Raw genomic sequence first — 12,826 nt, forward strand, 5'->3', positions numbered from 1 at the left:
TGGAGCGGGAATAGGTGACCTGACTGGCCCCAGGAGGCCGGAGTGAAATTAGAGGATGAGATTCAGACTCTCACACCCAGGAGCCGTGGACGGAATGACCCGTCTGTGCGCCGGTTCCGACTCCTCACAGAGACCCAAACTCTAGGAAATGGTTCTGGTTCTGGTTCCGGATCGGACCACCTTCATCCTCCAATAGTTGAATTAAAACACAATAAAAACACGTCCAGAAAAGCAAAACTCAGATTGAAATCCAAACTTTTAATACATTAAAAAGACCAACACCTTCAATTTCAAATGTTTTTATGGTTAATTCCAATCAGGAGAAAAAGTGGAGATTTATAGAAATTTAAATCCAAAAGTGATGGCCTCATATCCCCACTGTCATGAACAAACTTCATTTTACATATAATGCAAAACTTTAACATAATTAACTGATTTTTCTGGCTGAATGTGTTCATTTATAACCGAAGCATATTATTCAATGCCTTATTTCAGAAATGTGTAACCAGCTATATTCATGTTATTGAGAAGATAAAACATAATAAGCGAAAATGTCTAATTTATCAGAAATTTTGCGCCCTCAGGCAGAACCTCCGCGACCCCGATAGGGGTCACGACTCCCATGTTGAAGTCCTTACGCTTTTGAATCAGTCGCAATTAAAGAGCCGGTTAGCGGCCACAAGATCCGGCTCTTTTAGGAGCCAAATGAAGCGGATCTCGGAGAGAATGTGGAATTCCCAGCACCTGCTGCGTCACGTACGTAGCCAATCCAGAGCAACTCCACGTAAGTTACGTAGATTCGGAGTACGTGCCAAGGTGCCTGGTATGTGTAGCAGCTTTTAGTTTCATGTTTTTCTCTTTATTTAAAGTTTTTTGGTTCTGGTTCTGTTCAGAACCGAGTCGCTGCTCAAGCGCTCCGAGCTGACGAGTTAAATCCGCGGAACGGCTTCGATAAGCGGCTTTAGGGCAGGAGCGAGCCCCGCAGCTAGTAGCTTTAGCTGGTCAGTTGACCAGGTTAGCGGCTAACTAGTTAACCAGCTGCTGTCCTCCTCACAGAGACTCCGGGCTGGAGAGCGGCGAGACCCGGTGACCTTCACGGACTGACGGCTGCACCGGACCGGCCATGGCCCCTCACTAACAGCAGCAGAACCCTCGGTTCGGCTCGGCTCGGCTCGCCATAATCCGGCTTTCAGGTCCCGGTTCCCGCCCCGCTCGGAGGAATGGCTCGCTGCCCGGTGACGAACCTGCTGCGGTTCGGGACCAGGGTGGCCAGGAGCGGCTTCCTGCGGCCGCTGCACGCCGCGGCAGGTTGCTCCTCCACGGAACCAACAACTGGGTTCAAACCGGACAGGGTTGCCGTGGTGACCAAAACCACCCGGTACGAGTTCGAGCAGCAGCGGTACCGGTACGCCGGACTGTCTGAGGAGGACCTGAAGCAGCTGGTAAGGAACTGTTCTGGACGGGTCCACAGTAGGATGGGTTACAGTGGGACTGGGTCATACTGGCAGGGTTTCTGGTCGTTCTAGTCATACTGGTCAGAGTTCTGGTTATACTGGTCAGGGTTCTGGTATTTGTGGTTCTGGGTGGAGGGAAAATTGAGTTTCTGCATGTTTCCACCTTAAAATCTGAAAAGGTGTTGTGCCTGTGTCCAGCCTGAAGCAGCGATGGAAACTCTTTAACCCTTTGTTGCCGCCTCTCCGTTGTGTTTTTGCATCATTTCCTTTTTGCATCATGTCTTCTCGGCCTCCAGTGGGTCGGGGAAGATGGCTGCTTGTACCAAGTTCTGGTTCTGCCGGAGTTTTCTTTGTTTTTAAATGGAGGTTTTCCACTGTCGCCCCCTGCTGGTCAGGAGGAGTGACGCTGTTTTCCACAGCGAGAACTTGTTCTGTGTTTCTGTGCATGTTGGTGTTGACAGCTGAGAACAAAACCCCCATGGCTCCATCACCTCGACCTATGACCTCTGGTTTCTTTCAGCTAGCAATGAAGGGCTCCAGCTACAGCGGCCTGCTGGAGCGCCACAACATTCACACCGGCAACGTGGAGCACGTCGTGCAGAGCCTGCAGTGAGTCCAGCTGCGTGTTGCTGCTTGTTGCTGCGTGTCGCTGCTTGTTACTGTGTTGCTGCGTGTTACTACTTGTTGCTGCGTATTGCTGCTTGTTGCTGCTTGTCACTATGTTGCTGCGTGTCACTGTTTGTTACTACGTGTTACTACTTGTTGCTGCTTGTTACTACTTGTTGCTGCGTGTTGCTGCAGCTCTGACTGTGTCTGCAGGAGCGCTGGCATCCAGGTGCGGGTGGTGAGGAGAGGGGAGTACGACGACGAGGTGGTGAGGTGGGCCGACGCCATCGTCTCTGCTGGAGGTAAGCTCCGCCCCTCTGGTCGTGATAACCAATCAGAGCTCAGCGCCGTTGCTAATGTTTAGTAGCTGGAACAGTTTCTGTAAACTTCAACCTTCAGACAGAAATAATGTGTAACCATGGCAACAAGGTCCTGTTGGCGTCTATAAAGCTGAAATAACCCCTGACCTTTGACCCCACACTGTCCGCTGGTACACTGGCTGTTACAGGAGATCCTGCAGCATCACTCAATTATTGGGTCAAATCCTGCAGAACTTCTTGGTTCTGGAGGTCCGGTTCCTCCTGAGAACGGGCCGTGGGTCGGTTCTGCTAATGTTGGGTTCATGTTTTCTGTGATATTCTTGGTTAGAAAAATCACGCAGAGAAAATGTGGGTACGATGTCTTTTTATCGTGGAACGTGGGAAACATACAGCCACATCAATACTGCTTCTCAGCTAACACACTGTAATAAACTGGCCTACTCAGAACTATACCTGGAACTGGTATGTTGGTATTTCTTACCAGTAGGGGGCAACAAAACAATCTATTACATTCCTCCCCTTTTAGATTTTTACTGCAAACAATAAGTAGGAAAGAATGCATACTAAACAGCAAATAAAATATTCTACTGCCTTCACTAAGAATTTACCAATTTAGGCTTTCCTAAATTTTATCACCTCAAAAATCACTAGCCTTAACTAAATTATACTATACACATTTTCAAAGACTCAATCTCTTTGGAGGAACTCTGTGCCTCACAGGATATCTGCGCTCTGCTGATGGGCTTTGGGTTGTTTTAGGGGTAGATACTGATGGTTCTTCTGTTGTCTGCCCAGGTGATTCAGTAGGTAACGGTGGTGCTGTTAGGGTTCCTCTTTGACTTTCCGGAACAACACAGTCGCTGATCTCTTCGGGTTCCTCCATGAGCACTGGGGGAGACATAACTGGAGATTTCCCCACAGCTTGTTTCCATGGTAACATGTGATCAACATGTATGGTGCGCGTTCTCTGTCCGTCTTGTATCTGATAAGTGACGCTTCCCAGTTTCTTCAGAACTGTTCCACAGGTCCACTTTCCAAATCCTCCTCTGAAATTTCGGACACGAACAGTCTGTCCTTCCGAAAAAACACGTAAAGGTGGAGCTCTGCGATCATGATGTTGCTTTTGCTTGAACTGTCTTTGTTTAATGTGTTGGGCCAGTTCAGGTTTGAGAAGACTGAAACGGGTTCGGATCTGACGTTTCAGGAATAGCTCTGCTGGTGTGCAACCTGTCACCGTGTGTGGTGTACTGCGATACATGATAAGGAAATTTGCCAATCGATGACTGAGTGGCAATGTAGCTTTTCCATCTACTTCCAGTACATTTTTCATCAAAGATCACTTCAGGATTTGTACTGACCTCTCTGCTGCTCCATTTGATGCAGGGTGATATGCAGGAACAGCTGTGTGACGGATTCCGTTTAACTCCAAAAACTTGCTAAATTCTTGTGACACCAACTGAGGTCCATTGTCTGATACAAGTTCTTCTGGAAGTCCATATGAGGAGAATAACCTTCTTAAGATTTCAATGGTATTGTGTGATGTGATGGATGTCATCGGGAAAACTTCCAACCATTTTGAATGACTGTCAATGACTGCCGGCAATTTCTGCACAGCCTGACAGATTTGACAGCTTTGGACCAGTTCTTGTATGTCACCATCACACCCTGGCCACCAGAGGTAACTGCGGGCGAGAGCTTTCATACGACATATGCCTGGATGTTCATGATGTAGGTCTTTCAGAACTTTCTGTCGGAAACTTGGTGGGATGACCACACGTTGTCCCCAAAGAACACATCCTTGTTCCGCTGACAGTTCATATCTGCGAATGAAATAAGGTTGAAGTGTTTCATCCTGTACATAACTTGGCCACCCATTCATGGTGTAGCTCCACACTTTGCTGAGCAGCGGATCTTTCATGGTCGCCTTCTCAATGTCTTTAGCTACTACTGGTAGTTCGTCCACATGAGAGAAATAGAAGATACTTCCTTCCTCTGCAGTGTTATCTGGTGAATTTCGCGGCAAACGTGACAACGCATCCGCATTAGCATGGTCAGCTGATCGTCTGTATTCTATGTCATAGTTATATGCCATTAGAATAAGAGACCAACGTTGCATCCTCAAAGCAGCAAGTGTTGGCACCGCTGACTTTGGTCCCAGTATAGCCAACAAGGGCTTGTGATCTGTTACGAGTGTGAATTTCCTTCCATACAGATATTTGTGGAATTTCTTTACTCCAAAAATGATGGCCAGAGCCTCTTTCTCTATCTGGGCATACTTCCGCTCAGCATCGGTTAGTGTTCTTGATGCAAATGCCACAGGCCTTTCCTCTCCGTTTTCCAAGATATGAGAAATGACTGCACCTACCCCATAAATTTCAATGGCAGCTGTGTGCTATAATGCACCAACACTTTGTTCTGCAACAGTAGTCTTTTTGCACCCTCAAATGCTTGTGAGCATTCTGTTGTCCAAACCCATGTTTCATCTTTTTTCAACAAGTTGTGGAGAGGCTGAAGGATAGTGGATGGATTGTTCAGAAATCTACTGCAATAATTCAGAAGACCCAAAAAGGACTTCAGTTCAGTGACATTTGTTGGTTCTGGTGCTTTTGTTATGGCTGCAACTTTTTCCTCCATGGGGTGCAGTCCATCTTTGTTAATCCTATGCCCCAAATATTCCACACTGCTCTGAAGGAAACGACACTTTGCAAGCTTAACTCTCACACCATGCTTCTCCAGGCGTGTGAGAACTTCGTCCAACCTCTGTAGATGTTCCGTCTCAGATGAAGCAGTGATGAGAATATCATCCAGGAAACAGGTCACATGATCCATCCCTTGAAAAATCTGATCCATCACAGACTGAAAAAGAGCAGGAGCGCTGGAAACGCCATAGCTGAGGCGAGTGTACTTGTAGAGGCCTTTGTGAGTGTTGATGACCAGATACTTCTCTGACTCTTCATCTAACTCTAACTGCTGGTAGGCATGTGAAAGGTCCAGTTTACTGAATGACGTCCCTCCCGCCAAAGTAGCAAAAAGGTCTTCAGCATTGGGAAGTGGGTAATTTTTCTCTTCAATGCACTGATTGATGCTGACCTTGTAGTCACCACAGATCCTAATAGTTTTGTCAGTTTTGGGCACAGTAACAATGGGAGATGCCCATTCACTTCTCTCAACCTTTGAAATCACCTTCACTTTTTCTAATCTGTCCACTCTTTTTCCACAGCTTCCTTTAGTGCATAAGGAACTGGGCGAGCTTTACAGAAAACTGGTTGAGTGTTTGGCTTAATGCGAATTCGGGCCTTAAATCCCTTGATGCAGCCTTGGTCATCCGAAAACACTGCTTGATGGCGTAGGATCACTTCCTGTAATCCTGGTTTTGCATCTGTTGGCACTAATACCTTGTGTACTGTGAAAATCTGTTTCCAGCTTAGCTGTAGTTTCTTTAACCAGTTTCGTCCAATCAAGGATGGTCTGTTTCCCTGAACAATGATCAGTGGTAAAATAGTCTTTTGTGTTCCATACTGTACTGGTACAACTACATAACCACGAACAGCGATGCTTTGGCCTGAGTAGGACTTCAACTTTAACCCAACTGGTTTATAGGGAACTGGGTCAGATGTGACTGGTAATACTTGTCACCACTGACACGGCTGAACCTGTGTCCAGCAACATGGTGGTGTTTTTGCCTCCCAGTAACACGTCAACTGTGTAACCTTTTCACTGGAAGCGACAGAGTACACTGAATAAACTCCAAAAAGTTCGGCTTCATCATTTCTTTTTGATGCATTGTCGTCAGTTTCCACATACTGAGTTTGCTGTCTGCTTTTTTTATTCCTGCAAGCACGAGCAATGTGTCCTATTTTTGCACAAAAATGACATTGTTCATTTCTAAATCTGCAGTCGTGTGCCGAATGTTTTCCACCACATCGATAGCATGGTTGCTTTGTTTCTGTCTCTTTTGTAGACCCCATCCAGCTCTTAATTTTATTTTATTTTTCTCTTTTGTGTTCTGTCCCTTCCACCCTCTTGTAGAAAAAATTGGGACATTTGTCAGGGCATTTACTTGGTGAGGATCATGGTGTCCAGAAAACTCCATAGTATTCTTGGAAGCAAGTTCCCATGCTCACGGCAATCTCACACGCACGTGAAAAAGTAAGATCTTTTTCTGCCAGGAGCTTGCGCTGCACAGCCTCCGAGCGCAAACCACTAACAAAAACGATCTCTCAGCGCCTCATCCAAATATTGTCCAAAATTACATGTGGCTGACAACTGCCTCAAGGCGACAACGTAGTCTGATACTGGCTCTCCTTTCCTTTTGGTTACGTTTTTGGAAGCGAAAACGCTCAGCTATCACCACTGGTGTCGGCTTATAGTGTGCTTGTAACACTGCAGTGAGCGCTGCATACTCCATTGTGCTCGGTACTTTCGGAGACACAAGATTCTTTAGCAGCCCGTATGTATCTGCTCCGATCACAGAGAGAAAAGTGCAAACCATCTTCTCATCCGGAATATCATTAGCCAACATCCACTGCTCAAAATCTTCCTTAGATTCATCATATTCAACTACACAACCCACGTGCATAGCCATATTAGCTTCTCGATGCTAAATCTTGCAGCCTTGAAAAAAAAACCCCAACAACATTCGGTTGTTTCCCTTACTGCCAGGCTCGTCTTTTACGCTGTGGAAATCTTTATCATCCTCGTCGCCAGTTGTGATATTCTGGTTAGAAAAATCACGCAGAGAAAATGTGGGTACGATGTCTTTTTATCGTGGAACGTGGGAAACATACAGCCACATCAATACTGCTTCTCAGCTAACACACTGTAATAAACTGGCCTACTCAGAACTATACCTGGAACTGGTATGTTGGTATTTCTTACCAGTAGGGGGCAACAAAAACAATCTATTACATTTTCTCTGCTTGTTTATGAAATAAGAACTTAAAATGCAGATTGGACCGTCTCTGGTTCTGGTTCTGATAACAGTTTGTGTTCCAGGTGACGGGACGATGCTGCTGGTGGCCAGTAAGGTTCTGAACAAGGACAAGCCGGTTGTTGGGGTGAACACCGACCCAGAGAGGTAAGCCGCCCATGTTTAAGCCCCGCCCCCTGCATCACCTGCTTCACCTGGCCGTCTCTCCCACAGGTCAGAAGGTCACCTGTGTTTGCCGGTGCGATACACCACGCCTTCCCAGAGGCTCTGGAGCGGCTCTGCCGTGGTGAGTTCAGGTGCGTATTCACCTGGTTCTCGTGGTGAGTTCAGGTGTGTGTGTTGCGGCTGGGTAACTCTTAAGTTCAGGTTAGCGAGTCACATGGTGCTCCGCTGCGTGTCCCGGGACTCGGAGGCGACTCGTTGATCCTCTGCTTAGTGCTGCAGAGCGCCATGCTGCTGCCGCCGACACGCCAGCTCTGATTGGCTTAGAGCTTCAGCTGGTCTTAGCCGCAGAGATCAGGCTGTAAGCTGTGAGCTTAGCGATCGCAGCTCATCGCTGGAACAGGAAGTGGAGCGAAGATGATTCCTGGTTTCCTAGAAAACCAGCTGGAAAGTGTGGCGTGCCTTTGTCCCAGAGGTCTCTGCAAAGGTGAGCAGAGACCCGACGAATCAGAGGGACTGGAGATAAAAGCACCCACACTTTTCAGATTTTCTCTGAAAAGTGTGGTGTGAATTCTTTTGTCTCGGTGTGTAAATCTGGAGTTTCAGACAGTTGGATTAAAAAGCAGCAGGTGAGATTAAGTTTAATCCCAGGATGAGCAGAAACGGGACAATAAAGGTTCTGTTCAGTCCAGATCCTCTTAACCTGGAGGAAGAGGAGGAGGATGAAGAGTTCAGTCTGTAGCTAGCTGCTAACATCCCTGTAGCTGACGCTAGCTTTTAGCCTCCCTGTAGCTAATGCTAGCTGTTAGCCTCCCTGTAGCTAACGCTAGCTGCTAGCCTCCCTGTAGCTGACGCTAGCTTTTACCCTCCCTGTAGCTGACGCTAGCTGTTAGCCTCCCTGTAGCTGATGCTAGCTGCTAGCCTCCCTGTAGCTGACGCTAGCTTTTAGCCTCCCTGTAGCTAATGCTACTTGTTAGCCTCCCTGTAGCTGACGCCAGCGGCCGGCCTCCCCATCAGAACCGGGCCCAGCTGTTCTCTTGTGTCCAGGTGGTTGTGGCGCCAGCGGCTCCGGCTGGACCTGGAGGGAACCGGGATCAACCCGACCCCAGTGGACCTGCATGAGCAGCAGCTGAGCCTGGAGCAGCACAACCGGGCCCACCGGATCAGCACCGTGGAGCGGCAGCAGAGTACGCCTCACAGAACCAGGACACCCATTAGAACCGTCCTTCAGAGGAATCGGTTCCGGTTCCGGAGGCCCGGTTCTGGCAGTAACCAGAACCGTGTCTGTGCTTCGTTTCAGGCGGGAGCGCTGCACCCGGCCTATTCAAAGCCCAGCCTGCTGCCGGTGCGCAGCCTGAACGAGATCTTCATCGGGGAGTCTCTGTCCTCCAGGTACCAGTCCGGCCCGGCCCGACCCGACCCGCCGGCCGCATGTCCGTCCAAACTCACGCCTGACTCTCTTCCACCACAGGGCCCAGCTAAAAGTCTTCACTCCCCGTCTCTTCCTCCATAGGGCGTCCTACTACGAGATCTCGGTGGACGGCGGGCCCTGGGAGAAGCAGAAGAGCTCCGGGCTCAGCGTGTGCACCGGAACCGGGTCCAAGGCCTGGTGAGTCCGGACCGGGACCAGAACCTCATTCTGAACCTTAGCCGTTTCTGTCCCAGTTCTTCAGAACCTAACGGTTCTTAACCGGTTCCTTACCGGAGCGCCGCTCAAAGAATTCAGCCTCTGCTGTTTAATGATCCGATATCAACAAATCGCCGATCAATAAATGTTGATTGACCTGCTGGTTTTTCTTTGGCCTTTTCTGTTTTTAACTATTTTTAGTTTATTTGTTCTTCCTGCAGGTCGTACAACATCAACAAACTGGCTGAGCAGTCGGTGGAGGAGGTTCTACGAATCGGTACGTAAAACGGCCCGGTTCGGAGTGACTCGGCCCGGTTCGGAGTGACTCGGCCCGGTTCGGAGTGACTCGGCCCGGTTCGGAGTGACTCGGCCCAGTTCTGAGTGAAACGGCCCGGTTCTGATGTTCTGTTGTCTGCAGGAGCGTCTCAGGCTGGAGTTGAATTCGCACTCAGCAGGGAGTTTGTAGGGAAAGGTGAGTTTCTGATCCAGTGGAGCAAGTTCTGGTTCTGATGTCTTTGGTTCTGGTTCTGATGTCTTTGGTTCTGGTTCTGATGTCTTTGGTTCTGGTTCTGATGTCTTTGGTTCTGATGTTTCCTGGTTCTGGCCCAGTAACCGATGACTACAACGCGTCCCTGGTGTTCGCCCCAGACGAGCCCCGCCTCTTCTTCAGCGTCAGGGAGCCAATCAGCAACCGCGTTTTCTCCAGCAGCAGGCAGAGAGGCTTCGCCAGCAGGTCAGTGCTTTGACTAGGCCGTCCAGCGCGGACAGGAAGCGGTGAACGCTGCGGCTTCTTCTGCTCCTGCAGGGTGTGCGTCCGCTCGCGGTGCTGGGACGCCTGCATGGTGGTGGACGGCGGCACGTCCTTCGAGTTCAACGATGGCGCCATCGCCACGGTAACCGTAAACGAGGAGGACCGGCTGCGGACCGTCCTGCTGGACCAGTGAGGCCGGTCGGCATGGAGACAGGATCAAGATTGACTCACTAAGCCCATAATGAAGTTCTGATCCAGAATAGAGAGCAGAGCTGCTGCACCATGTGACCAGCTCTGCTCTGATTGGCTCAAACCAAACGTCCAATCACAGGACAAAGATCTAAAACCCATAAACACACTGGACCAGTTTACCCAGCAACTGATGCAGACATCCCATAATAAACCATTTTTATCTGTACTGCATCGCCGCTGCCTCACAGAGTCTGCCTCTGGTTATTTAACCCGACCGTCAGAACCGGATCCGAACCGGGGAAAGCAGCCAGAAGGAGAACCGGACGAGTATTCACACCCATTACGTTCTGATCAGAGCTGAAATGTTAACGCCTTCATTCTATTCAGATTTACAGCGCAGCTACACCCGCTAGCTGACGCGCAGCTACATCCGCTAGCTAGCTGACGCGCAGCTACATCCGCTAGCTAGCTGACGCGCAGCTACATCCGCTAGCTAGCTGACGCGCAGCTACATCCGCTAGCTAGCTGACGCGCAGCTACATCCGCTAGCTAGCTGACGCGCAGCTACATCCGCTAGCTAGCTGACGCGCAGCTACATCCGCTAGCAGCAGCGATGGAAGCTGCTGCTCTGATCAGTTGTTTCTACTCCTCTGATTGGTCGCTGTGATCGGTCCGCCTCGCAGTCTGGACCTGGAACCAGTAGGAACTGGTTCCTAGCAGAGAAGCTATGCTAGCCTAAACTAGCATCGCAATGCTAACGTAGCATTTCCTGTCCAACACTTTCGATTGAAATGTTGCTGATTTTGTCGACAGTTTTTGATTGAAACCCTGAAATATTTAAATGGTTTTTATTTAATATCAGTGTTTTATTGCGATGGACAAAAGCAGAGCGACAGGAAATGATTGATGATGGATTATTTTCTCTCCACCAGCCGTTCAGACATAAACCAGTTTCCCTCATTTTTCTCCAAAGGTCTGAAAATCAGCTACTGTTTCCTTTGACTAGACCATTTTGACCCATGGGCTCAGTAACCTTTACAGTCCAAAGAGCCGTTTTTATTCTTATAATTAACTAATAAAATGTATTTATAGAACCGTAAAACCTGCAGGGCCCTTCAGAATAAAAGCTTTTCAAGTTTTATGTTAATTATGTTTCACAGTTATAAGAAAGACCTACAAATATGTATGTAGTTTAGAGTTTGAAACTATTTTATTCATTTTTATTGAATATATGGAAAATCATGTAGAATCAAAATTAAATAAGTGAAAATAAAAAAGTTTTTGATTCTGTTTTGGAAAATTGATGCAAATTTAACATGAAATCAGTAAAAATTCAGTTCCAGACATTTTAATCGTAATTAAAACGTTTCAGTTTGCAGGCAGCAGATTTGATTCGACGCTTTCAGGAATAAAAATTCATATTCAGTTTTATTCAGAATCAAAAGGTTCGTTACTCTGAATAAACTTCCAATCACTGATGAGTTTTTTCATTTTATTTGCATTGAACCGTTTTTAAAGTCTGACCTGGATCCGGTTCTGGTCATAGTGATGCAGCAGCAGGTCAGAGGTCAAAGGTTAAATAATAGTAGAGCCTCAGGTTGTGTTGCTGAAGAAAGTTTGAATTTTGTTAGTTTGTAGAGGGAAGCAGGTCAGAACCAGAGCTGCTGGTTCTGGTTCTGGGCGGAGATGCTGCAGCAGCGTCACAGCGCGGCATTCTGGGAAAATCTCACTTCTGGAAATGATTGTTACAAAACATGAAAACTGTGACATCAGCAGCTCATGAACTGGTTTCTAACCAGCAGTGACTCCCAGTCCGGACCCGAACCAGTGGGTTCCTGCTGGGAACGCCGTCCCTGCTGGGAACGCCGTCCCTGTTCCCATTCCTGGGATGTTTGTGTTTTAATAAAATGTTTTACAGCCGCTCTGTGTTTGGCTTTATTTGGTAGACATGTTTCAAACATGAACAGAAATAGAAAGTTTTGACAGACTGGATCAATAAATTCTGTTCCTGAAGTTTCTGAGGATGAAATCCAGACAAAAAGATTCAGACCTGGAGGATGGATGATCCCACAGCTTCTGAGCTGCTTCAGATATGAAAACCAAACATGACAGAATAAAAACATTTTTTACATAAAACTATTTTAAGTCACTCCAAAGGCTCTGATACACATTTGTCTTTTCTTGGGTAAATAAACCTGCTTTAAGACGAGCACTGATGCCCTGACCATATGGCGGCGGCAGAAGCTGAAATAAGGCTCGGTGATAACAGCAGAAACAAGTTTGAATCCCAAAATAATTGACTTTTTTCAAGTTCTTCAGAAAGTCATCTTGTATTTTTATGTTTACATTAATTATAACATTCAGAAGTTCCGTTTGGATCACATTTTCCTTTTTTGTAGTTTTTCATTTTGGAGATTTAATATTTTAAATGTTTTACATTTTTGTAGATTTTTAAATTTTTTAAAATCAATTTATTTAGTATTTTCTTTTAATTTTGTTGCATATTCAGTTATTTTTAGCATCGTTTTTAGTCCGGAGTTTTGCTTCGAGAAGCGGAAGTGACGCAGCGTCGTTAAGCGGCTCCATTTCCGTTCAGCGACCTTGTTCCGTTTGAACGTCTTTAGACAGAGAAGTTGAAGAAACGTTTCTGTTTTGCTCTTGTTTGGAGTTTAATCTGATTTATTTCACATCATTTCTCATCAATATTCTCCGGTTTCCGGTTTAATTTCAGGATTTTATCAACCGGGTCTTTATTTTCATCACGTGATCTGGTAAGGCTGTCAC

General features: G+C 47.1%; 1 protein-coding gene across 1 annotated transcript; it reads left to right on the plus strand.

Moving 5' to 3' along the window:
- The first annotated feature begins 773 nt into the window (after window positions 1-773).
- On the plus strand, window positions 774-11,962 carry LOC129354279 (NAD kinase 2, mitochondrial-like). The gene is given in 14 exon segments (XM_055023778.1): window positions 774-823; window positions 1,057-1,442; window positions 1,975-2,063; window positions 2,274-2,362; window positions 7,376-7,457; window positions 7,524-7,555; window positions 7,558-7,606; window positions 8,520-8,659; window positions 8,780-8,864; window positions 8,986-9,081; window positions 9,321-9,376; window positions 9,518-9,571; window positions 9,709-9,832; window positions 9,905-11,962. Coding segments are annotated over 13 exon segments (1,257 nt in total). The 5' UTR covers window positions 774-823; window positions 1,057-1,220; the 3' UTR covers window positions 10,044-11,962.
- The last annotated feature ends 864 nt before the right edge of the window (window positions 11,963-12,826 follow it).

The sequence above is a fragment of the Poeciliopsis prolifica genome, unplaced genomic scaffold (assembly GCF_027474105.1).
Source record: "Poeciliopsis prolifica strain line A6 unplaced genomic scaffold, Auburn_PproV2 SCAFFOLD107, whole genome shotgun sequence".
Taxonomy (NCBI): Eukaryota; Metazoa; Chordata; class Actinopteri; order Cyprinodontiformes; family Poeciliidae; genus Poeciliopsis; species Poeciliopsis prolifica.